The sequence below is a fragment of the Branchiostoma floridae genome, chromosome 14 (assembly GCF_000003815.2).
Source record: "Branchiostoma floridae strain S238N-H82 chromosome 14, Bfl_VNyyK, whole genome shotgun sequence".
Classification (NCBI taxonomy): domain Eukaryota; kingdom Metazoa; phylum Chordata; class Leptocardii; order Amphioxiformes; family Branchiostomatidae; genus Branchiostoma; species Branchiostoma floridae.
The window spans coordinates 14100615-14126755 of record NC_049992.1 but is presented as its reverse complement, the minus strand read 5'-3'; the positions used below and the strand labels follow the sequence as shown (position 1 = coordinate 14126755).

The 26141-nt window shown below is 40.8% G+C and overlaps 2 protein-coding genes across 5 annotated transcripts in view; both read left to right on the top strand.

The window, feature by feature from the left end:
* LOC118430441 (AP-1 complex subunit beta-1-like) overlaps positions 1-8557 on the top strand; it is a 21470-nt gene extending 12913 nt beyond the window's left edge. The window contains exons 14-19 of one of the 4 annotated variants that reach the window (XM_035841308.1): positions 625-805; positions 1558-1772; positions 2365-2379; positions 3317-3328; positions 5521-5702; positions 7785-8557. In XM_035841308.1, coding sequence (XP_035697201.1) covers positions 625-805; positions 1558-1772; positions 2365-2379; positions 3317-3328; positions 5521-5702; positions 7785-7925 — 746 coding nt within the window. In that variant the 3' untranslated portion in view covers positions 7926-8557. The remainder of the gene's footprint in view (positions 1-624; positions 806-1557; positions 1773-2364; positions 2380-3316; positions 3329-5520; positions 5703-7784) is intronic. The other 3 variants (XM_035841309.1, XM_035841310.1, XM_035841311.1) reach the window with 3 other exon arrangements.
* A 1697-nt stretch (positions 8558-10254) lies between these two features.
* On the top strand, positions 10255-25647 carry LOC118431162 (peroxiredoxin-6-like). The gene is made up of 7 exons (XM_035842278.1): positions 10255-10548; positions 15764-15856; positions 19251-19407; positions 20825-20965; positions 24253-24326; positions 24678-24750; positions 25370-25647. Exons 1-7 carry the CDS (start codon positions 10394-10396, stop codon positions 25496-25498), a joined length of 822 nt encoding a protein of 273 aa, XP_035698171.1. The 5' UTR covers positions 10255-10393; the 3' UTR covers positions 25499-25647.
* The last annotated feature ends 494 nt before the right edge of the window (positions 25648-26141 follow it).

The following is a 26141-nucleotide window of genomic DNA, read 5'->3' as shown; positions in this document are numbered from 1 at the left end:
ATGGGAATCAACGCCCCAATACACCTTAGGAATTAGTTTTGTTGCCGGACATTAAAAAGGCTTGTGGTATCGAGGTTGAGCCGGGGTATTAATTGCTTCTTTGAGCCTGGCCCCCCGGGGCGATATCACTAGCGATTTGGCCCCGGTGGGGGGGCGATATCACTAGCGATTTCGCCCCGGGAGGGGGGCGAAATCACCAGAGGGGGGCGAGATGGGGCGAAATCGCTAGTGATCCTGCCCCGGGGGGGGGCGAAAACACTAGTGATTTTGCCCCCGGGGGGGCGATATCACGGGGGGGCGAGAACGCTGTCACACCGGCATATGTTCACATGTTTTGTGGCTTACGTTCCAAGGATATATCAAGAGCGAAGTAGAGGAGAGTTGATAGTCATTTTTTATCTTCAAAATTTTTGTTGTGTCTTTTGCCTGCCTTCCCCTAGTTTCAACCATGAACCCAAAACCACTGCTAGAACTCAATCGTCTCCTTACTGCCAAAATGAAAGCCTGCAAATATTTCAGATCCCTCTTTACAATATTGTTTTTTTTCTTGCCCAAAATCAAACAAAGAGGGTTTATAACTTTTTGGAGGTGTATAGCAATAAGAGGAAATGCTTTGCTCTGCAGGAATTTCCAGTACGACCTATGTGCCTCCAAAACAAGTATGGCTGCCGGCGCCCAAGGCCAAGGGACTGGAAGTGTCAGGAACGTTTTCCATCCGACAGAACGTGCGCTACATGGACCTCACTTTGAAGAATAACGCCATGGCGCCTATGGGTGACTTTGCTATCCAGTTCAACAAAAACAGGTCAGGTTATATCACATCTACCAAGCAGAATGTGTTTGCAATTTGTTTGTTTGTTTGTTTGTTTGTTTGAACCTTTATTTATTCATGAGAGACTCAAATTGGCCTGCAGGTTACTTTTCATTGAGGTCATGAGGGAGGTAAGGGTCAGATAAAATATAACAGAGATACAGCTTACATGGAGTCCTATTAAATCTGTCAACATATATCACTACATGTACATAGTACAAAACATTGGTAGAGCGAAAGCTCAGCGTTTATAGTCGGTGTCCATTCATTTCGGCCATTTCTTTTCCTTAACAATCATAAGGTCTAGCACAAATGAAGTTATGTATAGCCTAGCACACTGTAGTTTGAATGAATGAATGAATGACTGGTTTATTAGTGCCAAACATTTGCGCATATACATGTACATATCATTGCAGCCATAAAAGGCTGAATTGGTGTATGATACATAATACATTTATTAAAAACTTCATTAAGATTCATTCAACAATGATACAATAAAAGGTAGTGTGCTATTTTTGAATCTGGATGATCTGCATTTAAACTATGTTTAGTTGTCCTTTGCACGTAGTTCCCTGCCATGAACACTTCCCCGTTTCGGGGGTAACCAGCCAGAGAATAGTGGAGACTTAGACACAGACTGTGCAAATTTCAAACAAAGACTACGGCGTCTCAGGTACAGGGAAGTAACTGACAGCTGTTCTAAGCTGTTTGTATTATGCAATCATCATTGTTTCATTTTCCATCAGTTTTGGGCTTTCACCAGCCTCTGCACTCCAAGTTCCATCCCCCCTGAGTCCCGGCCAGACTGCCGATGTGACCCTCCCCCTGGGTACAAATGGACCAGTCCAGAAGATGGATCCCCTTATGAACCTACAAGTGGCCATGAAGAACAACATTGATGTCTTCTACTTCTCCTGTCTTATCCCTATCCACCTGCTTTTCACTGAGGATGGACAAATGGGTTAGTAGTGTTTTAGTACTTTCTGATCGCATTTTCTTATTGTTGTTTCCAATAAGCCATATGGCACAGTCTTTCAGAGGTGAAACAGTGTTAAACTTTTTGTTGGATTTTGTTGAAGGTATCTCACTGCACTTCCGTCAAGTTTGCATCACTGCGGGGTTCGTTCACTGCGTCATTGCTTTGTTATATTATCTGATTTTTGATAATTTAGATATTGTTGAATATGTAAAAGTAAGAAAATTCGTTGCGTATCTTTTGAACCCCACAGTGACACAAGCGTGATGTAAGTGAAGTGAGATACCCCCTTTACTTGACCGATTTCATTTCATTTAGCAACTTGTCCTCAGTAGACACTGGTATTAACTTTGATGCATACTGAGATACTGTGATTATCACAATTTATAAAGATTTTAAACAGTCATAAAAAAAACTGTTCTGCAGTATTGCTGTAGCATTTTAGTATTTTAACTGTTTAGTTAGACCATATACTGTTATACATGTTGGCAAGTACATTTGCTATTTCCTTGCATGTTTGTTGCGCTTAATGTATGCCACTATCTAATGCTTACAACTCTTTCTCTTTGGTTAACAGAGTATGCTAATCAAAGTAAGTTGGTGTAATGTGTTTATCAGTTAAAAGACCAAAAACAGTACCCTTCATTTTTTTCAGATTTTTTTTTGCTATTCACTTTTTAATGTTTTTTTTTTTGCATGCTTGTGTGCTTTTTCTATGACTGTTGTAATGTGCATGTTCCCTGTTTCTGAAACTTTTCCAACTTTCCAAACAACTGGTAAGTATGTATTCAGCTTCATCTTGAAAAGTAGACAACTTTTTGGTAGAAATCAAATAAATCAGTTGTATGACTTTAAGACATTAGAGATGATCACTTTGTAAATGTCGTAATCAGAGGATTGTAGGAATGTAGTAAAAATGTTTTTGTTTATGAGTCGAACCAAAGAATATTCAGACACTTAGACCTAGATTTTGAATAGCCTAGGTAGATTGTCACTCCTTGCAGGATACAAAATCGATCTTAATTTTCTTAAATTTAATAATTTATTTTTCTTAAATGCTTGTCTGTAAAAAGACGTACTTTTGTCGTTATTCTGACTGACATACATTCACATACCCACAACAATTTGGGTTGTTGAATATGCTGTTAAGTGTAAATGTGGCGTCAATGATTTCAGTCTTGGCTATTTGGGTGTCCAGAGAATCTAAAAAAAAAAAGAAGAAAATTCCAGGCCACTCCTTTCTTTTCTTAACACTAAATCCTGCTTTCTTTCTTTCTCCTTTTGTATAATCGCAGCTAATTTCACTCAAAGTTTTAACAGCCTATCATGAATTTTCCAAAGGAGACCATACAATTAAGAAAAATTTCTTACAGTTTGTAACATCTTCACAATGCGCAATGCTAAGTGAGTTAACCCCTTCTCACCCCACGCTATGCTTCTCTCCTCCTCCGTAGCCATTGTTGTTTTCCCATGTTGCATGTCTAATTGTTTTTTGCTTACTCCACATATGGCGGATCCCAATGTCACAGGATCAGCATCAGGTCATTCAAACCTTCCTTTCTACCCTTTGTAGATAGAAACCTCCAACACTGTCAAAAGAAAACTAGCAAAGCAAGCAACGGGTTGTAGAAGAGCTTGAGAAAAAAATCATTTATAGTCCTAGAATAGAATAAGGAAATAATTGTCGATAGAAATTGTTTTAACATATTCCCTTGGTGGATGAAAAATTGAGTTACTGCAGAACGAAATTTCAAAATGGAGCTGAAAAATGTCATGAAATTTAATTCCATTAGTTCCATCTACTGTTAATATAGATTGTGTTGCAAAAGATAATCTGAATGTCTTGCCCCTCTGCAGTGTTGTCCTGGTCTGTGTAGGCTAACTTGACAGTTGTTGTTTCAGTAGTAGTTTTAGTATTGTTGTAGTAGACTTGTAGTAGTTGTAGTAGTCGTTGGTCTTCTCACACTCACAGACTTGTAAATGTCTCCCTATTTTACATACAACTTACTAATTAACATGTCCATGTCTCTACCTCAGCAAATTGTCTACAGTGACTGAGAAGTTTGATATGGTTGCACAGTGGTTGTTTTTCATTCCTAATCTATTTTACATACGTCACATATAACAAGGTCAATTGTACGCGCTTTTATTCTCATGTCAATTGGTGCCAGTTCTCTGTGAAAGGCATGAATCAAATTGATGTAGACATCCTTCTGTATAGAATTTAGTTTCTAGAATTCATCTTTGAAATAGAACTAGAGATTAAGGTGAGAAGTACAAATACTACATGTATTACGGGGATCAAAATACTTGTTTTTTGCTACGTGCAAAATTGCAAGTTGGCAAAATTTTTATGTGCAATTTGAAAAATTTACATGCAAATAGGCGGCGATTGCGACGAAGATCGCTAGCTTGAATCGGCGAATTTTGATTACATCTAGTGAAGCTACCGGAGAAAGTTACCGGCAAAAACAAGAAAAGGAAAAAGACAGACGTCCATATGCCGTTCTGTACAAGAGTAGGGTGTCTAATTCCTGAGAGTATTTTTTACGGCCAGGTATTTTCAATATGGAAGTTCAGAATATTTCTACGTGCAAATCTTGAAAATTATGTGCAAATTGCAAGTTAAGTATGTGTATTTCGAACCCTGTATTAGATAATATGTCTTTTGGACATCCCATAGATGGTCCCATATGTGGATCACAGATTTTACAATGGAGGCATTATTGGGAGCTTCTTTCATTGGCATCACTCCAAAAGTGGATTACCTGGGTTCTTAATCTCATTGGATAAGGCTGAAGATGATTAGGAAACTGAGCTGCAAATCCCAAAAGAATACACAGGCTTCCATTTGACGTCACCCGTGCCATGTTGGATTACAGTGTATGTTCGTAAACCACACTAAGATGCTACTGCTAAATCTGGTTACCCGCTAACATGGTAGTAGCAGGATTAGAATTATAATTAGTATGACGTCATATGGTGAAAACCCTGTATATTTGTGTTATCGCTTTTGAAAGACCTTTATCACTATACTAGTAGGAAAGTTCTCACATAACAGCATTTGTCTCTAGGCTAAGTGGCCTACATTTTACAGAAGTGTAGTTCCATATACATGGTGTACTTTTAACATATAGGTGCAAGAGTACATGTACCTGACAAACATACCAAAATGCTTTAAATCATCATAGGACATGTAATGTATGTGTCCTAATGCATTGTATCTCCTTGTGATATGTTTGTCTTGTACTAAATATACCAGGCTCTTAGATACAATCTTAGAGCTAACCTTCCCCCCAAAAATTATTTGGACCCATTTTTGCCTTTTCCTATGCAGTATGCTTCTATTCTTAATGCATTACCATAAACAAGCAAGCAAATAATACAGATAAGTTGGTTATTACTGATACTTTTGTAGCCATTTTATATTGCACATTCCTGCCATTATTCAACAAACAACCTGATTTCTAACTGAAAGCATACTAGCTGTCCATTGGTCAGTTTCTAGTTCAAAATGTTGTATGTTCCTTTTAAACAGTAAGATAGTAGAATCAACTACATGTAGTAGACTTATCAAATACACATCCAAAACCTTATCTGCATTACTAGTATATTGCCATCCCTGTTGGGTTATATGTATGAAAAGGTCTCCAGTCAGAAGAAAGGTGATCACAGAAACTTCCAGTTTCCTCAAGGATGTTGAAACATGAGTGTGTCTTGTTCTTTTCTTCAGATCGGAAAGTGTTCCTGGCCACGTGGAAAGACATTCCTGACTCAAACGAGGTCCAGAAGGAGATTGCAAACCCCAACCAGCTGGATCCTAAGGGCATCTCGGACAAGCTTCAGCAGAGTTTCATCTTCACGATCGCACAGAGAAACGTGGATGGCAGAGACATGCTGTACCAGTCCCTCAAGGTATGCAGTTATGTCCCTGTCTTAAATACGATAGAAATGAATGTAAAGCATTCATATAGTATTATCATATAGCCAAACAACGTCGACCAAACAGAGCTCCATTTTCCCTATGACCTAGATCATTAATCTTTTTTTCTTTCCTTATTTTAGGTATGAAAACCCATAGAGCACGCAACACTGAGGAACACTCATAGTCATACTTACAATTTTGTACTTTTAAAAACTGCTACATGTAGCTGTACAGCAGACCATAAGACTTGCAGGAAAATCAGTTTCTGTAGTAGATGTCAGAGGTCAACAAGTGTTTTATGATGTGGTTATCGGAGGAGAGTAATCTACATAAGAAAGAATAACATATCCTCCTTCGCCTTAATTAAAATGTGTCAGTCAAGTGGTGAGCAAAGATTCTACTGACTAGCACTACACCGTCCATGGACTAACCGCATCTGAGGAATTTGTCTTGTTCTTGAGGATATTGTTAACCATTAGTTAGTAGAGGAACAAGCGCCAACTCGCAAAATGGTTCAAACGAACAAAACATAGGAATCAATCACTAACAATGAATTATGGCACCATATACACCAGGGCTCGAAATACTGGGTGCATGTGCAACCAGGTGCACCCAAAATTGGAGCTGTGCACCCAATTATTTGTGCACCCGAATATTTTCTTAGGTTTATGTATTTAAAGATATCAAAGTATGCTAGTATACATCATATTCTTGACATCTAAGTCTTAGAAAGAACTGAAAGATAATAAAAATGTCTGTCATGGTACTTGTTTAAGAATTTGATAGCTTGTAACTAAGTTTTGCTATTAGGTTATACTTAAATTTAAGTGGTGCACCCAAAAATATTTTGGTGCACCAATTTTTAAAGCTGGGTGCACCAGTGCACCTAATCCCAAAAATGAATTTCGAGCCCTGTACACTGAAGGAAAGCGGGTCATTAACCCTATAATACACCCTAATTGACCTGGATTCATTTATTTCTCAACTGCCAGTCGGCTTCCTGTGGTTTGTAGGATTTTAAAAATATTGTCTATTTTTTTAATTCATCATAAATGATTTTTTTTTAGATAAAAGAAGTATAGGAGTGCCATGTTTAAAGAATTCTTTCTCTGGTGTATTTCTAAAGCATCCATCAAAAATTGGTCTAGAGTGCTGAAGGAAAAAAACAACTCAAATCAAGCCAAAAACATTTCCAAGTCGTGATGCACATATCCTGTTTTTCCGTCATCTGGCTTTCCATTACACTTTCATTAATTGCCTGTGCTAAAGTTAGAAGGGACTAATGATGGAGCTGTCAAACCCACTCAGTTTAGCAGAGTAGCTCTGAGAGTTGATGGATAATGGAGTTGTCACAAGCCCTTAGGGAGTGGCGGGTCTGGTCTCCACAGGTCGCAAGAGTCCTCACAAACAGGAAATGCATGCTAGTATCTTGCTGTCAGTTGATTTTATAATGCTACTCGTCGCCACAAAAGTATTGAATCCAAAATTTTGACTCTAATGCTCCAATGTCAGATGTTTCCACTGGTCAATTTTGATATGGGTGGGGATAAAATGTGAGAAAACAGTGTTTGTAATACTTTCAAACCATTTTCAGATAATCAATCTGAATATTGATAGACATTTCTAGCAAAATGTTTTTAGAATTATCCTGATAACTTGCGATCATTTCTTAAGTAACACATTTTATTAGATGTTTCAAATTTGAAACATTTTTAAGAGAAGATATGAGTTGATAGCCCCCATAACAAGCCACTTGTCCTACCAACTAACCAAGTGTATCTGTACTTTTTATTGTTTTATTTTCATTACAAGGCTATTTCTACTCAGTGCACCCCACCAACACCCCCACCTGTGTTATTGCATGTACTGTATGCAATGCACATACATGACATGGGTTTGGGCTTTTTTCCATTGCCAATTCAAGTTAAACTTTTGAGTTTGTGTGAGTGTTTGTGTGTATGTGTATGTGTATGTGAAGAGCATTACTCGAGAAGCTATAGCTAGATTGTGATCATAATGTATGTAATTACGTCTTGGCAAAATGAAGTTCAAGTTGTTGTTTTTCCCTGCAGCTGACCAATGGGATCTGGGTGTTGGCGGAACTGAAAATCCAGCCCAGAAGTCCGACTATGACCCTGTCTCTGAAGACACGAGCCTTGGATGTCATTCCTCAAGTGCAACAGGCTTACGAACTCATCATAGCAAATATGTGAAGCTTCAAGTAACGTCCTGTAACTGGGTAGAACATTGTGAGCTGTCAGTGTCATCTTCAAAATGAGATGTGTAATTAGTCGTCCATAGAGCAATCAAAATTTACTGGGTGTCCACTTCAAAATGGTAAAGCACATCCACCGTGTAGGATTTGTAGGGGGAAAATTTCATGGAAAGGTCTGGACTGACTTTATTTTTAGATGTGTCAGGCGTATCTCGATTAATGATAAAGTTTAACAGCCTGTACACGTTCATATTTCAGTACGGCCCCCTTTTCTTAGATTTTAGAAGAAAAGATAAGCACATCCCATGCTTTTCCCAGTGAACTAGCCCATAGAGAACAGATATACATGTATATGTAACATTGATGCAGAAGATTGTCAAAATTGTGGATACTGTGACGTGATTGGTCATAGGATTGCTAATACAGAATGTTGATTGTCTCAAATCACATAAAGACAACTGTAGCGTCAAACTTGTGCAAAGTGCACATTATACATCAGCTGTGGAATCAGTTTAAATAACAGCAATTCTATCTCAGAGTAATCTTTTTTTCCTTTATATAATTCTGTTTGATTCGTTCATATAGCTATTATGATATGACAGAAATAAATGATCTGTATGAAAAATAACATCATGATGTTGATGGATTGATTACCTTGCATTTCATGTCAAGTGATAGAGCCAGTGGTACTCGTATGTAGGCCAAAACTGGCAGTTTCCACGCTTTTGCGTCATCTTAGGGGAAATATCTCACCACAACAATACCCTGGATATCAGAGTACAACTTAGCCGGCTAAGGGAATTACGCCTGCGCGGCGGCATATCTCCCCATGCCGGCTAATTCGATTTACGGGGCTATGTTGCTAGGGGCCCGGGAAAGAACCGTAGCCGCGAGTGCTGTTCTCTGGAGACCAGGATACCACAACAATAGATAGATGATTGGTTTCAATACATCCTGTTGAAAGCTCAGTGCACGTTTGTTTTTTTGTTTGAACCTCTATTCATAAAAGGTCAAATCGGCCTGCAGGTAGCTTTTCATTGAGGTGCCTTTGTGTTTCACCAGAAGTGACCAGGGCCTGTGGAATGCAGGCCCAAACTGGTTTCCCTGCTTTTACGTCATCTGAGGGGAAATATCTCACCACAACAATAGATAGATGATTGGTTTCAATTAGGGCTGGGTATCGGTACAGCGTACTGGTACAAAATCGTTTTTTCTTATTGGACCGGTCCAGAAAAACCGGACCTGAAAAAATTAGGTGGACCGGATGGTGGACCGATTAGAAAATTAACAGATTATTTTATCAGGCATTCACACGTTTTGGCGCTTGCAGGTGAAAGAAAATAACAAGAGTGAAGTAGAGTAGAGTTTATAGTAATTTCTACCAAGTTTTACAGCCAATCGTACAGGTGCAGTTAGCGTTGTAGGATATTAAAACGCCAGTGTAAGTCTAATACTCCACCAAACAGATTTCTTTGTAGTGAAATGGACCATTGGTATGAGTCATACTGAATCAGGTCCGGACCTGGACCTGATCCTTTGGACCTGAACCGGACCTGGACCTGAATTTCCTGTACCGGTACCCATCCCTAGTTTCAATACATCCTGATGAAAGCTCAGTGCACGTTTGTTTGTTTTATTTGAACCTTAATTTATTCATGAAAGCTCAAATCGGCCTGCAGGCCAATTTTCATTGAGGCCCAAACTGTTTTCCCTGCTTTCACGTCATCTGAGGGGAAATATCTCACCACAACAATAGATAGATGATTGCTTACAATACATCTTACTGAAGGGTCAGTGACTTCTTTCACCAGTGTTAAAGTGACTGGGGGCTGTGGAATACAGACCAAAGGTGGCTCTTTTACAGCCAATAAAGGGATAGTACCTCGTCAAAAAAATATATGGATGACTTTAAAAACTAATCCATGGAAAACTGCTCATAGAAAATGTGAAAAACTACCTACTAGATATGTAGGCTGAACAATGCTGTGATATTTGAGTACCCGTTGTGAGTTGGTGGCATCGAGTGCAATCAAAATTCCCCCCAAAGATGAATTCATCATGGCTGGTCACATGGCTATTCACAATTTGCATAAATTACCGTACGCGTCTTGTAATAAAAGGTGAGGTGATAATAAAAGACTCTGACTGCAACATATATTTTAGCAGGCCTCAAAAGGCCTCAGCCATAGTTATTATCCACCATGAACAAGAATGCTGTTAAAGACATTGCTTGCAAAGCGCAGACAACATACTGGAATGGACGTCAGCTTATCTTCATGTAGTTACCATGGCTACCGCATCTATTATTCCCTTGGCAACGCACAGACCTTCCTGCTCCCAGTCGGGTGTCAATTAGCTTTACTCATCAGACGGGTTCACGCATTGTCTACATTTCCTATTCAAGGAGGAAAACACGTCGGTCCCTTTGCTGTTCAGGTGCACTTGTCTTGCATCTTTTTCGGTATAATGGGTTCCTTCGCCTCTAGATCCTGTGCCGAAATTAATATAAGTATACCAGAAGCCAAGGAGGGGGAGAATTTTTCCCGCGTGGTCTCTCACTCCGCACAAAATGGAGGTAAAGGATCAAGTCAGCGAAAGTTCTTCAAGCAGTACGGACCTTTGTAAGTGTATCTTCTTTTGATATTTTGCAAGGACATAGCCTGTCGAGGAGTTATCGTGTTGTCATATAACATCCATGAAGTGATTTTGATACTAACGCGACCCCAGAACGTCGCCATTCAAGTGTTTCCAACATCTATCCAGTGCTTGGATCACTGTTATTTTTGTTTATCTAGTTCTACTTCCCGGATGTCTAAACTCCATCGACGTTGTCAATCATGACTGATGTTTATACGTTTTGCGATATCCCTATGCCATTGCTGTATTATCAAAACAAATAGAAGCACCATACGCTTATATCCCGTCTACGACGTACGTCCGCTTGGACTACTCGCTTTCTTGTATCACGATACCGTCCCCATGGGGAGGTGCGACCAGTCTAGCCGGACGGGCAGGCAATCTGCCCCGCGAGGCACAAGACTGGTCCCCAGGTGTAATGTAGCAGGAAATGAACGCAAGCGGCACATCAGAAATAGCCGGGTTTTGTTTCTTTCTTGTTGTGGCCCAGATTGCATGGAAACATAAGAAAGTAGGATGTGTTACTTGTCATGTCTAAGGTATCTTCGCATGGCAGAATACATAGCCATTACTGTTGCACTAGCATGGCCTCCTTTACATAGCAAGGTGTCAATTTCTAAGTACAATCTAACCACAGTAATTTTGTGTCTGCATTGTGGCAATTGCACACAAGTGGTTGCTGTTGTATAACACGCTCCATGTATTATCAACAACCGTTGGATATTTATAAACTCCCGACGGGTGAATGATTCCGAGATTGTCTGCAAGGTATCCGATTCTAGTAATCCATGCATTCTTGACACGTATAATTGTGTACTGAACATTCATTGATGAACAGATTGGCAGTGTTGTCTTCCATGCCTCGTCAATACAGATTTTGCCAGAGCTACCAAATAGTTTTTAAAATGTTGATTGAACCCCCTGCGTCAGAGCTTTTTGCTGTTTTCATTAAAAAAAACGAGTTGCATTTATTTAGCCACAGGTGGTCAGGGGAATTTTCTAGATAGTAATCTCCAAGCAGTGCTACGGTAGCAGAAGGTTGTATCAAAAGTTGGCAAAGGAGCTAAGCCGGCCAATTAATCTCCGGAAGCCATACACACTCCTAGGCCGGCTAAACTCCTTTGCCAGCTTTTGATACAATCTTCTGCTACCGTAGGATCTACTTGGAGATTACCAAGATAAGTCTTTATTCTCTACTTTATCTGAACATGCAAACTTTTCTAGTGACAAAACAAGTTTGCAAGTGTTGTGTGGACTTAAATACGATTGAAATCATTTCCCAACGAAACTACGTACAGGTAACGTCGATAAAGGTTAGATCCAGCGAATAAGATACGCAGCATTGCAGTTAATCAATTTTGGAAAAGGTCATCGTTTCAGGTCGCTTCCATTCCCAATACCTTTCGTTAGTGACTTTCTACAGGTTGCATGCTTTTGAAACGAGTCTTTCAAACCTTAATGATGCTATTCAAACTGACATATCTGTTGAGGCTACTGACGTAGCTTGATTGGGGTTTTTTAGAATTTGTCACCGGTCGTTTCCAACAGTACTTCAGGGTGTTAGAGGCACTCTCATTATAATTGTAACCGCTTAACAGGCAAAATCGGAAACTTTCGTCCGCTTCCGACGCTTTTTTCCGTGTGAAAGGTGCTCGGTGCTTATGGCCAATATTCTTCAATGTCCAACCAGAACTTCTGTTTAGTCCGTTTCTGTATGCTTTATTAACGTGAGGGATATTGTTTCTTATAAAACAAAACTTTTCAAGCCTGGGCTAAATTTTGCTAGTATACTGCAAACATATAAAAGCTTTACCCCTTATTTTTCAGCATTACAATATGCTTTGGATGGTACACTTTTTAACGAATGTAATTTTTGTTTTGGTGTAATGCTCAGAGTGCTGATAAACCTTTTTAATAACTGAAAGTAGTTTTACGCCTAATGCGCTTACCTACGATGCATCCTTCTTCCAATTTTCACAGCTAACTGCATTTTTGTTGTCAATACTTACAACTATACAAATCAACGTGTCACCCGCAGTGCTGTGGAGTGCGGAAATGAATTATCACGTTCATAAACAAATTTGCACTACCATCCAGTGCCGTAATTACTCGTGCTCTTTACCACATGTTGCTTGGAGCACTTCGTATCTTTATCCCTAACACAAACCAAGGTCAAATAAAGATCTTTTATTAGTGTATCTAAAACGTGTGCTTCAATCTCCTGGCTATACAGAAGGTTGCTTTGTACATGTCAACTGCAGAGGACGCACATAACGTAGGTTTGCTCCGGGGCACGGAAATGCAATTTCACCAACACTGGTCTCTGTCCTTGGTGCTGGACAATTTTTGTTGTGCCATAATGATCTGGCACAGTCACGTCCGCAGACATTGTAAGATCGCTGGCGTCTTTTTTCGGGGAGGTTGGGTTTCAGGGGGTTCGTGATTTTCATCATGGTCCAGGCTCTCTAATGACAGGGATATCGTTTTCGCTCATAAATAGAATAACCGGGGGTGCTACTTGAAGCTCTGCGAGGGAGGCTATACCGCACTAGTCTGTCGCACTATCCATGCAATTGCTTACCAAGATATCTCTTGTTATTATCATCATGAAAACTAAGGAAGATTCAATGATGACAATGAGTAAGTCGGAAGGTTATGAAACCTCTGCAGGTTATACAACCTCTAACGTTACTATTCGGTCGGTGATCTGTTGGATACAGCAATAAGAAGGAACACACAACACGAATCAACCATGTACGTTGCTACGCTACACACGGTTCGCAAATAATACTGTACACTGAATATGTGATTGGACACTTTCACAAATGTTGATTCAATGGGTGTGATATTATCTGTGTGATCTGGGAGGGATTTGAACAGCACTTTGTTGATGTGTGGGCGTTGTAGCAGAACACGTGCAAACTTCCTGAATAGGTCTACTAATTGCTCCCCGAAGAGGCAGGTGCTGCGGCCTCCTGTTTAATGAGGTACATATAGAATACAACACGGTGTATTCCGTATCACCCGAGGTACCAGCCCGACCGCGGGAAGGATCGCCCAAAGGCCGGAGGGTGATCCGTATCGCGGGACGGCTGGGACCGAGGGTGATGCGGAATACGAAATGCACCAGAAATTGAGAAAATGTTTTATGGCATACCTGTGACGCGAAAACGTTCGATACGGGTGTTCCGGACCGGCTGGTACTTTCCGTACGGCCCGGGGTTATCACACGGGCTCCATTCGAATAAATGGAACTGTTTCGAGTGGGCCGAGTACGGCGCCATCGAAAGTTCGAATACCTGATTCGGACGTTGGAACATTACTGTTGCAACAATTTTTTTTCGAAGGCAACAAATTTGTTCAACTTCTGGCGCATTTCGCATCAAAACAGTGGTTTTCTCAGGTTGGGTATGACATAAATAAAATACAACACGGTGTATTCCGCATCACCCTCGGTCTCAGCCCTCCCGCGGGTCGGATCACCCTCCGGCCTTCGGCCGTCGGGCGATCCGACCCGCGGTCGGGCTGATACCTTGGGCGATACGGAATACACCGTGTTGTATTCTATATGTATCCCCGAACAAAAGATTGTAACAACAGCAATTCTAACGTCCGAATCCGGTATTCGAATTTTCAACCGTGCCGTATTCGGCCCGTTCGAAATAGTTCGGGAGTTTGTTTGGGAGGACAACTTGTAAAGGTGTTGATACACCTGTTTTGTCTTCCCTTCCACTTGTTTTTGCATGTGGTAAATTCAAATAAAGAAATAAAGTTCGATTTACTCGAAGGAAGCCTGTCTGATACAAACTTAGAACCTGTGTGATACGGAAAGTTATCACACGGTCGGAACACTCGTATCGAACGTTTTCACGTCACAGGTATGACATGAATTGAATTATCTTGGATAAACATTGCACGTTTTCCTTTTCCCGAAACCTTTTTTCTTTTATGTCTCATTTCTAAGATGTTACCGATCCTCGAGATAGCTCTGTTCTAGCTGCATAACAGTGATGTCAGTGTCACTGACGAAAACTGGTGGATTCCAGTTGAAACGTCTGACTGTTTCCAAAACCATATCCAGTTGCCTGAGTAACTACCTTTCAGCGTATCTTATTACCTGGATGTCTAACCTACGTCGACGGATGAAACGTATATTTATTCCCAAAAAGATTTGGTATTCAAGCCATGACTTTTATGGCATTATGGTAATAACATGTCTTTTAAGATTAACAGTGAAAAATATCACAAGACATACTGCTTAGAGTATATGTAACTATGTGTAACATGCATTGGCATAATACCGGTCATAAGCCTTATACCGGTCGATTAAAAATAGTGGAACTTAAAGAGATCTACACATGCAACAATAGTTATTTCTGAGGTATGCACACTTCAGACATCTAGGTGTCCAATACATAATTTACAAAGCATCGATAACAATGCATTCGAAGACAACAAGGCCAAAAGTTTTCAGGTCATTTTCGGGGCAGGCGAGCTCGTCGTGGGACAAACACACTGTCACGTTCATCGCCAGATTTGTAGATAATAATCACATGTGCTCACGGCACAAGACGAGCATGATTCAACAGCAATCTTGAATTTCTTTTGGTGACCTACAACTCGTGTAAAAGTGTGAGGAACCGTTGCATTATCGCCCGGATCTACGGCTGAATGGGTCAAATTGAACGTACGCCGCCATTTTCCCGCCATTTTTAATGCTACGGCCAGCAGTAAAGTTTTACGTCATAGCGGTTGTGACGGACCAAAATTAAATGAAAATTCTTGTCAGTATACGCCCATTTTCTCATGACTTTTTGTATGCTCATGCAGATTTTTGTTTTGTGCAACTACTAACAGGAAAGAAAGGAACAACAGAGGATGTATAAAGGTACATAGCGACAGTTAATTGTGCCGTGTTTCGTTCGACCGGTATAGTGCACCCCCTTCCAACCACGCGCCCGTTCTCCGTGCAATTCCGCGGTGTGTTCCAATTACGATATTATGTTTTTAGCAGGACCAGAGAGACAAAATAATTTACACAGAAGAAGTGGCAAAGGTATGCTGTAACAGCAACATGTAACTGGAGAAAATGATGCGTTGATCATTTGCCAAATTAGCATTGCTTGAGAAATTGCTGTAAACCGACCGGTATTATGCCAATGGATGTTAACGGCTTCGTAACATTTTGTACCTTTTCAGCCTGAGAATGCCGAATATTGGCGATATCTTTCCGAACTTCAGAGCCATGACAACAGAAGGGGAGATCGACTTTTATGATTGGCTGGGAAACTCGTAAGTTTGATTCAACAATGTTTCTTCTTCCAGCAAGTCAAATTTAGCTAACGGCATGAAATGCGTTTTGTGTGAATAGGTCTAGAAGTCCACGTGCTTCGCTACCTAAATAGAGTCCGTTCCACGACACCAAGAGGGGTTTTGAACAATATTTCAGTCATAATATTAATAGTTCTAAATTGTTCAAACAATAGAAAATGAAAGTTTGAACATGTGTTAACCTATTTATTCATGTTGGAAACATTGTAAAAGTAAAAATACAAATATATCTTTATTCAAAACAAGTTTCAAACATCTATGCGTTTTGTTCCAACAATTTTCGTCATTTTTTCCTCCATAAACACATTTATTGCGCTAATAACAAAGGTGCTATGCTTGCGTCTTTTTTGGATATTTGATGTTAGAAATGTTTTGAACATAACAATACATTACTTTAAAAATATTCAGAAAACTAGAGTTCGGCGACCTCATACCTCCATGAAAATTTAGAGCTTTTGTAAATTTCATGCAATTAACTAACACATTAACATAATTTATGCATGGTGTTCATCATTGACTAACGTACACATGTCACAAGTATGAAATTCCAATCATTAGACATAAAGCAGCTTTGCAATTTTTACATAAATTATGCAAATAAGTTCCTCATTACCATATTTGGTATCTGCTTATATTCCATGTATCATAATTTATAAGTGTTACATTTATTGAAGTCCAGTTATTGCTAATAATGGTATTATAGAATTTCCTCATTAATTATGCAATTAAGTTCCACATTTGCATAACATGTATATCATTATGAACACCTTTGCCTAAGCTACCTGCACCCCTAAAATGATGCCGATCCGTCAATCCTTTCTGCAGTTATCCTCTTTGGAATGTCTTGACAAAAATGCCCCTGCAGTTCCGAATTACATGTTAGGGGGCTGAAGTATGCCCCACTTTGTCATGACACTGCAAGCTATCTACCACCCAAATGTCAAGACTATATCATGTCCGGGACAAGAGATACATTGAAAAAACTGCTATGATAGAATATTCTCATTAATTATGCAACTTTACTCCTATTTTGCATAATTAGTATCTTATCTTGTACAACATTGTCTAAGGTACCTACATACCAAAAATCATGAAAGTCCATTGTTCCCTTCTTGAGTTATTCTCTTCAGAAGTTTTTGACAAAAATGCCCCTGCTATCCCAAACCTAGTCGGTAGGGGGCCAAAACTTATGTCACTTATTCCTGAGCACAAGAGCTATCTAACACTCAAAAATCGTGACCATAGCGTGTTCAGAACACGAGATAGCAAAACCGGAAGTTGCGCTGCAGTACCAAGGGAAGCCGCTAGGGGGCCCAAAATCTAATCACTTCCAGCTCTCAACGCACCCCACCAACACATCAAGTATGAAACTAATCCATCCAGCCGTTCTTGAGTTATCTTGTTGACAGACAGACACACACACACACAAACGCTGGGTAAAATATAACCTACATGACATTTCATGGAGGTAATCAAACAAATGTTATAGATAGTTCTTAACAGTAACTTATCTCAGTTAGATTGTTACAAAGGTTTTAAATGTGTTAGAACAAAAGGCGAGAAACACCTACTTGACAATGTGGAATTGACTCTATATACAGAAATTGTGATATAATGGACACCGTGTACATGCATGTCCCAGGCCTTCTTTTGAAACAGATATATGTCTATGAGCCTTCGTTAATACATACGAGGGGTGATCAATAAGTTCTCGGCCTAACCCAGAAATAATAAGCACAACTCAAATTTTGAGGCACAACTTTATAGTATGAAGCCTTTTATCAATATCCTCCAAATTACAAATCATTGGAGTCATTACTTTCCAGGCATTCGTTTTATGCAAATTAGAAGGTAAGTGGCGAGAAAAAGAAGGATGAATTGTGATCAGACAATTTGACCCGCACACCTCAGGTTTCAGATCAATTGTCCACTTTTTTTTCGTTATCCCTTACCTAACATTACTGGGTGTCGCCTGCAACATAATGATCACAATAATTTGAATTTTGGTACACATTTATATAAGCTCTTATACAAGTACGTGGGATTATCAATAAGTCCTCGGTTTTGTGGAGAAGTAATAAGCACAGAATAAGCTCAGATTTCGAAGCATAGATGTCAAGTATAACGTCTTATATAAATCTGTACCAAAATTCAAATTATTGTGATCATTACTTTGCAGGCGACACCCAGTAATGTTAGGTAAGGGAGAAGGAAAAAAACGTGGACAATTGACCTGACCTGATGTGGCGGGTCATCTTGCGCTGCTGGAAGTCAGACACCCAATTTTGTTTGCTTGAAATAGGAGGAGAATCATTATCAAACATTTTGACAATGTCTTTTGCCAATTTACGGCATGGGGAACTCGACCCACACATGTCTGATCACAATTCACACCACTTTTTTCTCGCCACTTACCTTCTAATTTGCATAAAACGAATGCCTGGAAAGTAATGACTCCAATGATTTGTAATTCATTGAGGATATTGATAAAAGGCTTCATACTATGAAGTTGTGCCTCAAAATTTGAGTTGTGCTTATTATTTCTGGGTTAGGCCGAGAACTTATTGATCACCCCTCGTACATATAACTATACTCTACAGCTCACCGCTGTGGCAAAGTCCGTACATCTAATGCACCATTCTAGCCCATTATCTCAAGCACCATTCTAGTTCATTATCGCAAATCAAAACAACCATGGCACGCGTGTCAACTTGTCACATCAATTATTCTCTTCCTTGAGTATCAAATGGGCTGAATATAGATACATCTAAACCTTTGAGCGATTAATACAAGCAAGCAAGTAAAGATAATGTTTCGGAGATACACATGTTGATGTACATTTTCTAGGTAGACTTTCTAAGCATTTCTTATTCAGTAAGGTGTCACAGGTGTCCAGGGTCATGGGGTACCTTATGCCATAGAAGCAAATAAAGCCGTGTCATAAATAGTCAGGTTAAATGGCAATGGGGGTTTGTTTGTAGCACCACTTGCAAGTCGTTGTGAGGCCGGCGCTTATAATTAGGCCACAAGAGTTTATCCAATTGTTGAAGAGACGCTACGATACCTTGAGTAGAATGTTTAGTGCCCATTTTTTGCAAAGCCTCAGGGGCGAGCCAAATGGTATATTACTGTAAATGTAGAAACTTTCGCGGTGGTTTAATGTTCGTGGTTTAACATTTTTCCATGGCATGAAGAGACTACAGTGCATGGTGCTCCCGCGAACTTAAAACCACCGCCAAAAGTCCTTTTTCCCGCTGCGGCGAAATTAAATCCCTGCGAACTTAATATTCAGCTTGCTTGGACTTTTTGGGTTGCAGACTTTGTGTTTACGAGTACACGTTTAATCTGTGCATAGATGGGGGATCTTGTTTTCTCATCCTGGTGACTTCACTCCGGTCTGTACGTCCGAGCTGGGAAAGGCCGCCCAACTGGCACCTGAGTTCCAGAAGAGGGGCATCAAGATTATCGGACTCTCATGCAGCAGTACACGCGAGCACGAGGCCTGGATTCCGGTATGTTAGGTCCATTTTGTTACTTATTACCTCCATGAAGAAAGGGGGTATTATTTTGGTGTGTTTGTGTGTATCCGCGTGTGTATGTTTTCGGATTTTCATGGTTAGCATGCCTTAAGAACCTCTGGTTGGATTGTAACGATATTTGGTGAGTAGGACTTGTGAAGACGAAGGTCAAGGTTGATTATAGAATGAATGAATGAAGACCTTTATTGTACATTCATACCCACTGGGTTTAGTACAGGTCACAACAAATGATACAACATGATATAATGATACAATGAATCTACACTACTCAAGGATCGTATTCTACTGCGTACATTCGGCTTCTTCTCGTTTCTTTGTGATATTGAAAATGTAAGAACAGATATGCTTTATAAGTAAAGGCTTGTCTAGATTCATAAGGAATATAAATTTGTCTATATTACTTAGTTGTATGAAGTGGGGGAACATGGATTCTATTAGTCTGTAGAGTTCAGCTCTCTCTTTCTTGTACAAACTACATTCTACTACAAAATGATGTTCGTCTTCTAACTTATCTAGACTGCAGTATCTACATATTCGTTGTTCTAGAGGAGTGCGGTTATGTCTTCCGGTTTCGATGTGTAATTTGTGGCAACTGACTCGTAGTTTTGTGACGGCCGTCCTGTGCCGAATATTGTCAATATCCAGGTATTGTTCCACATTATAAGTGGACTTGAACAGTCTGTAAGACCTCAATTTGTTTTTAGCGGATCCACCTTTGTTGTCATTGTGTATCTCTCTTAGAAAAGTTTGAAAATTATAGGCATCCCGGCGGCTGTCACTGTTGAATTCGTATGAACTAGGGCTAATTGCATGATAAATTGGAGCGATGGAGGCAATCCATCTGAACAAACTTTAAAAATGCTATTCTCTGTTTCACCCAGCGTCTGTGCCTCTCTTAAATGTAACGTTCAGCTAAGGACACAACCCGCAGTACGTGCAATTTGTCCGTACGTTTTTTGGGAGGCCACATCCGCTACGTATTTCTGAAAACGTTCAGGCTGTACAGGGCAGGCGCGTCGCCCGTACTGGCACCTCCGCAGCCCGATGACACACAAAGTTTTGCCTGCAAGTTAAGTTCGTGTCTACGTGCTCCAAAATCCGTCGGATTCTCTACAAGTTCGGACGGAGGCGGTACCCAAAAGATTGCCCACGTTTTGGCACGTGGACAGCACGTATTTGCACGTACGGCGAGATGTACCCTTAGCTTTACGTACATGTATATACCGCGCATGCATGCTCAGATTATATCGTGCCTAGTGGTTTCCTTTGGTGTGTTGTCACTAGATCTTGCTAGCCGGGTACATAAGCTATCAGTAGGAACAGGAGGAAGCTAATAACTGATTTCCTAGTCCATCTGCACAAAATGCTAATGTTTACAGGTAATTTTCAGGATATACTGGCGTACACCGGCCTGAAGGGGCCGATGCCGTTCCCGATCATCTCCGACGAAAAGCGAGAGCTGGCTGTCGGACTGGGGATGTTGGATCCCGAGTTTAAGGACGACAAAGGGATGCCCATGACCTGTCGTGCGGTTAGTGTGCCAGATGTCAAATCTTCGCAAAACTCTTCAATCAACATTTTTATCACACCGTAATCAAGAGCAATGTTTCTGTACAGTTTGCCCAGCGCATGATTTTCCCGGCACCAGGATTTCTGCCGTGAATAGAACGTATCGTAAAACCCTTGCCCTGCTGAGCCCGTATATATATACGGGATGCATATATATTATGCCTCGTATGTGTGGGATGCACATATATATATATAATGCCTATGTGTGAGTCCAGTATCTATCCGGTTTCTCACTTAAATGTGGCATACCGCAGCAACCGCATCGTTTGGGGAAGTAAATCTGCAGCGGCAGCGCAGAATAGGTCAAGTTTTACTGATCAGAGTAATTAAGGGACTGTACGATATTTATCAGGGGGGAGGGCTGGTGCGTTAGGGGGGGAGGGCCATGTTAATTTTTTTTGAGGTGGGGGGAGGGCCATGTTAATTTTTTTTAGATAGGGGGGAGGGCCATGTTAATTTTTTTGAAAGAATTGTTTATACTCTTTTTGTTTTGATATCTTCATATGGCCCTAAAACTGATAAAATAAGCCTTCTGAATAGCCTAAAATGCAAGAGCTTCCGGGGGGCTTTGCCCCCCTAGGCCCCCCAAAGTGGCGCTGCCCTGGACCAGTGTTCCCGCCAGGCATACGTCATTCCGTCTACAGACTTATTTTTTTCTGGAAAGACGCACTCGGCTAGGCTGAGTTTCCCAAAATATTTAAGTTACAAAAGCGGTGCACGGTAAATACGTGAAGAATCCAAAACTATACACTTTATTTTTTATTAAAAACATTTCTTTTGTTTCAAAAATACAAAATTTGCGGCAGAAAAAGGGGCTGCAATATTGTTGTCAAGTGTCGATCGAGTCGGCTGTGCACTGGCATTGGCGTCCGTAGCACATGCCGCGGCACGCCCCCCTCCCCAGACGGACTGTCGACCGCAGCGCCCAGCACGTCTTTTCTGGCTACTCCTTCAATACTACACCGGCACTGATCACTGCCAAAGATGCAGCAGATCGCCCTCCTTCGTATAATGTATAACGTTCTTGGTCTACTCTACTCTATGTAAAAAGAAATCCAGCGGTGAGCCAAAGATTTCACGCCGAAAACGGGGTTACCTGAGGTCGCACGAAACAAACGCACGCTCGTGGAAAATGACGTCGCGGCCTTGTAAAACCCGACCGATTCGATAAATTTGAGTAAAATCATCGGGCAAAATAGAACAAGACTGGCAATAAAAATGTATTATTGCCATGACGACGATTGAGGGTACAACAATACAGCTCAAATCAGAAATAGACTGGAACATCCCTGTGGCACTATCCCTGGCACAATATACTAGCCCGCCTGTAACATAAATCTACAGCCAGCAGAAATGTACTATCCCCGGTACAGCACAATGGTCTGCCAGTGACCTAAACCTACAGCTGAGCACTACAGAAGTATTTCCTGTCTGCCTGTGGCGTATGGCTTGAACAAGCTCTAGAAAAGAAAATGTATCCTTCATAACATAACATAACAACCAAGACAACGTGATTCATTGTGCAGAGTTCCCTGTCTAGTTTCAAAGGACAAATTCCTCCAGGGAGCAAGTGTGACCTACATTCCACCATTGCATACCAGAGATACATCTGGAACAGATTGGGGGGGGGGGGGGAGGGCTTGCATACCCAGCATACTGCATTCCTGTGGAAATGCCTGTGCAATTCCTAGAATTTTTGCAGACTGAATGCAAAATATACCACTTGACGACTCCCCTGAGGCGTCGTCAAAAAAAAACACAAGGTGTGATGGCGCCGTTTATTCTATCCTCTGGAAAAACTACTAGCATTTGATGCGGGAGGGCGCAACATCGATCGCACGAGGTAGGCATTCTTTTAATATTCAATGCCGGAAAAAAATTGGCAGGATTTTTCCATGGGCTGACGAACTCACTGGCTAGAGCCCTATTTGGAAGCATCAAAACCCCCAAATTTTCATATAGACATGACTGGACAAATAATACCCGGGCCAGATCACGGACTGCTGATTCCCCGAGCTTATAGTTATAACGTATTTTTGGGGAGAGGGCGGACGTCGATTACTGAAAAACGGGAGTAAAAAAGGCAACCGGCATCCAATCTCAAGGGCATAATTTTCCTCTCAAGTTGCAGGAAATTCTGTTTTAGAGGGTTTGAAAATCCAAATTTTCCCGGGGGAGCATGCCCCCAGACCCCTGCCCCGACGCTGTGAAAAAATCCTGGCGAGAACACTGGGGCCCGGCGCCCTTGTGCCCTGACGTCTATACATGTTGCATTAAGATTATTTGGAATCAGGACGACTCGGACCATTACTAACTCGGCCCATTGAAAATCTGGTCAACTCGGACCACCCCCTGGTCAACTCGGACCACCCCCATGTACCAGTCGGACCAAATTACGTAGCTTTTGAAAAAAAAGTTAATTTGACATTTCTTTGTACATTTGTACTAGTATTATAAAGATTGTCCCCCAGCTGCTACTATTAGAACGTCAGAAGTTCCCTGGCCATACAGAGTCCCTTTGATCTAGTATCATATGTGCCGCGGGCGCCGGCAATTAAACTTCGACAAGAATGACTCATACTCTGATCAATTCCCACATCTTATTTGTCTAAAGCTATTCCGAAGAGCAAGTAATGATAAAGTTTACTACTGTCCTCCATTAGAAGCGCCTCACACCTATCCACGTGTCCACACACGCTACGTATTTCGGGGTCAACGACCTAATGTGCGCCGCATGGAATGCCGAAAGTTCCGATGAATTACACTCTCCAATCAATCCAACCTACAGTTTTCTCATTTTAGAGTATATACATATAAAACTAGTGTTGGGGATTACATTTTCGAAAAAATCAATTAAATAGCTGTCGGGGGGATGGTCCGAGTTGTCCCGGCAGATGGGCCGAGTTGACTGGGCCGAGTTGGTCATGGTCCGAGTCGTCCGACATTCAGATTATTTTATCGGTTGTTTTTCTACCTGTTTAATGATGCCTGTCGGGGGGAGGGTCATGTTGATTTTTTTTAGGTGGAGGGGGAGGGTCACGTTAAATTTTTTTGAGATGGGGGGGGAGGGCCATCAAAAAATTTTTTGATCCGACTTCCAATGCACCAGCCCTCCCCCCCCGATAAATATCGTACGGTCCCTAACCAGTTAGTCTTTTGCTCTCTTTCTTTCCTGCTAATTGAAGGCACAGAAACCCGCTGAGTTTGATACATGACTATTACTGACATCTGGGCTTGTGTTCCCAACAGCTGTTTATCATCGGTCCCGACAAGAAGTTAAAAATGTCCATCTTATATCCAGCTCTTAGCGGCAGAAACTTTTCGTGAGTATACCGCAGTTCCTTCTATGCTAGCTTGCGATATAAATCACCTTTTACCACAAAGAGTACGCAGAGTTGGTATAATGTTATATTATGTAAAAGCTGATTTTGTCACAATTTGATATGATATCTTAAAGAAACCTTAGAAAAGGGAATACAGTGATGTTCCCTTGGTACCATGCATGGTGGATGTTAAAATAGCAGTGTCTTCTCATCCGATCCTCGAACTATATGTACAGATGTACAGCCATTACTAAAATTTGTTCCCTGATATTGCAAGGTGGTAACATAGATAAACTGTTTGTGATTAATTTTTCCCTGTATAAAAAGATCATTTTACAATTCCTATTTCAGGGAAATTCTCAGAGTTGTAGATTCTCTTCAGCTAACAGATGTGAAGAAAGTGTCCACACCGGTTGACTGGAAGGTTAGTATATGTATCATCATTTGTGAAACTGTGTGTTCCAAACAGAAAAACAACATCTGCATCTACAAAGTACTTTAAAATTCCAACGAGGAAAAAAATGGACTGGCATGCAGTCACAAAATGTCATTACTTTCCTTTAATTTTCTATCACAATTTGCACCCCCGTTCTTCTATTGATGGACAGTTATTGTCAAATACAGTGATCTACCTGTGTAAGCATAGGAATAAGTGAACAGAGTCGCCCGAGTTTTTACCTGTGGTAACCAGGATATTGTTCAGCCTTAGAAGGATAAGATATCTTTAACAACAAAGACATTATAGATTGTGATGTGTAACATCGACTATTATAATTCCACCAGGTGCCATAATACCGCCACCTAAAAAAACGTGAGTATAGAGGTCTTCCCAAGATTGTCTTGAACACCGAATGTTAATTTCCTAAATGTAATACAATTCAGATAGTTACGTGTTGAAGACAATCTTGAGAAGGCCTCTATAACAACGTTTTTTGAGGTGGCGGTATAATGGCACCTGGTGGAATTATACGAATTTATGTTAACTGCTAGAAATCTGCTTGATAGATTTCTTGATTTTGTTAATTTTTCTGATGTATTGCTAGTACGGCGAAGACTGTATGGTGGACGTGTCCGTGCCCCGGGTGTACGAGGATCATCTCTTCCCGAAGGGTGTGACGATCAAGGCGCTACCCTCAGGAAAGGATTACTTCAGAACCACTCCCATGCCATGATAGGGATTCCTCCCTGTGATCTTACGTATACCTACCTTGCAACATGTATATGTAGGAGCCTTGCCGCTTGTCAGGGGAGGAAGCCCAATCATAGCCTGGGTTACTCTCCAAGCAGAGGTTAGGCTCCGGGTGTTGTTTTTTTGACATTTTTTTTAGTCGTTTTTATCGGGCTTTCTATTTTGTCATTTTTCTTGAAGCACGCCAGTCAAACTTGACACAGCAAGATAAAATACAAAATAGAAAGCCCGATAAAAACGACTTAAAAAAAACGTTTTAAAAAACAGCCGGAGCCTAACCTCTGCTTGGAGAGTAAGCCTGGGTACCATCCAGGTAATAGTTTGCTCCGACGGTCATTATACATTCTTTATACAGCCGATTCTCGCTCCTACTTTTATTATACACTATATATACAGTCACTTCTCTGCTATTCCAGAGAAGCGAACATAGGAGCGAACTACTACCCGGATGGTACCCACTACCCAGACTAGCTCAATCGGCCCCTGATAACGTAACGAGAGATTGTGTAACACAAGCTATTTCTCATCGTGCTAGTCAATAACTTGACAACTGGTGGTACCCACCAACCTTTTGTATAAATGTGACTGTACCAAATGTTTCATGTGACCTGCAGCAGAGAAAATAT

Bases quoted from the DNA above. Each gene is read 5' to 3' on its own strand.
- LOC118431162 (XM_035842278.1), top strand. From the start codon at position 10,394: ATGGGTTCCTTCGCCTCTAGATCCTGTGCCGAAATTAATATAAGTATA. The intron at 20,966-24,252 runs GTTAGTGTGCCA...TGTTCCCAACAG, and splicing joins TGCCCATGACCTGTCGTGCG to CTGTTTATCATCGGTCCCGA. The intron at 24,327-24,677 runs GTGAGTATACCG...TTCCTATTTCAG, and splicing joins CTTAGCGGCAGAAACTTTTC to GGAAATTCTCAGAGTTGTAG.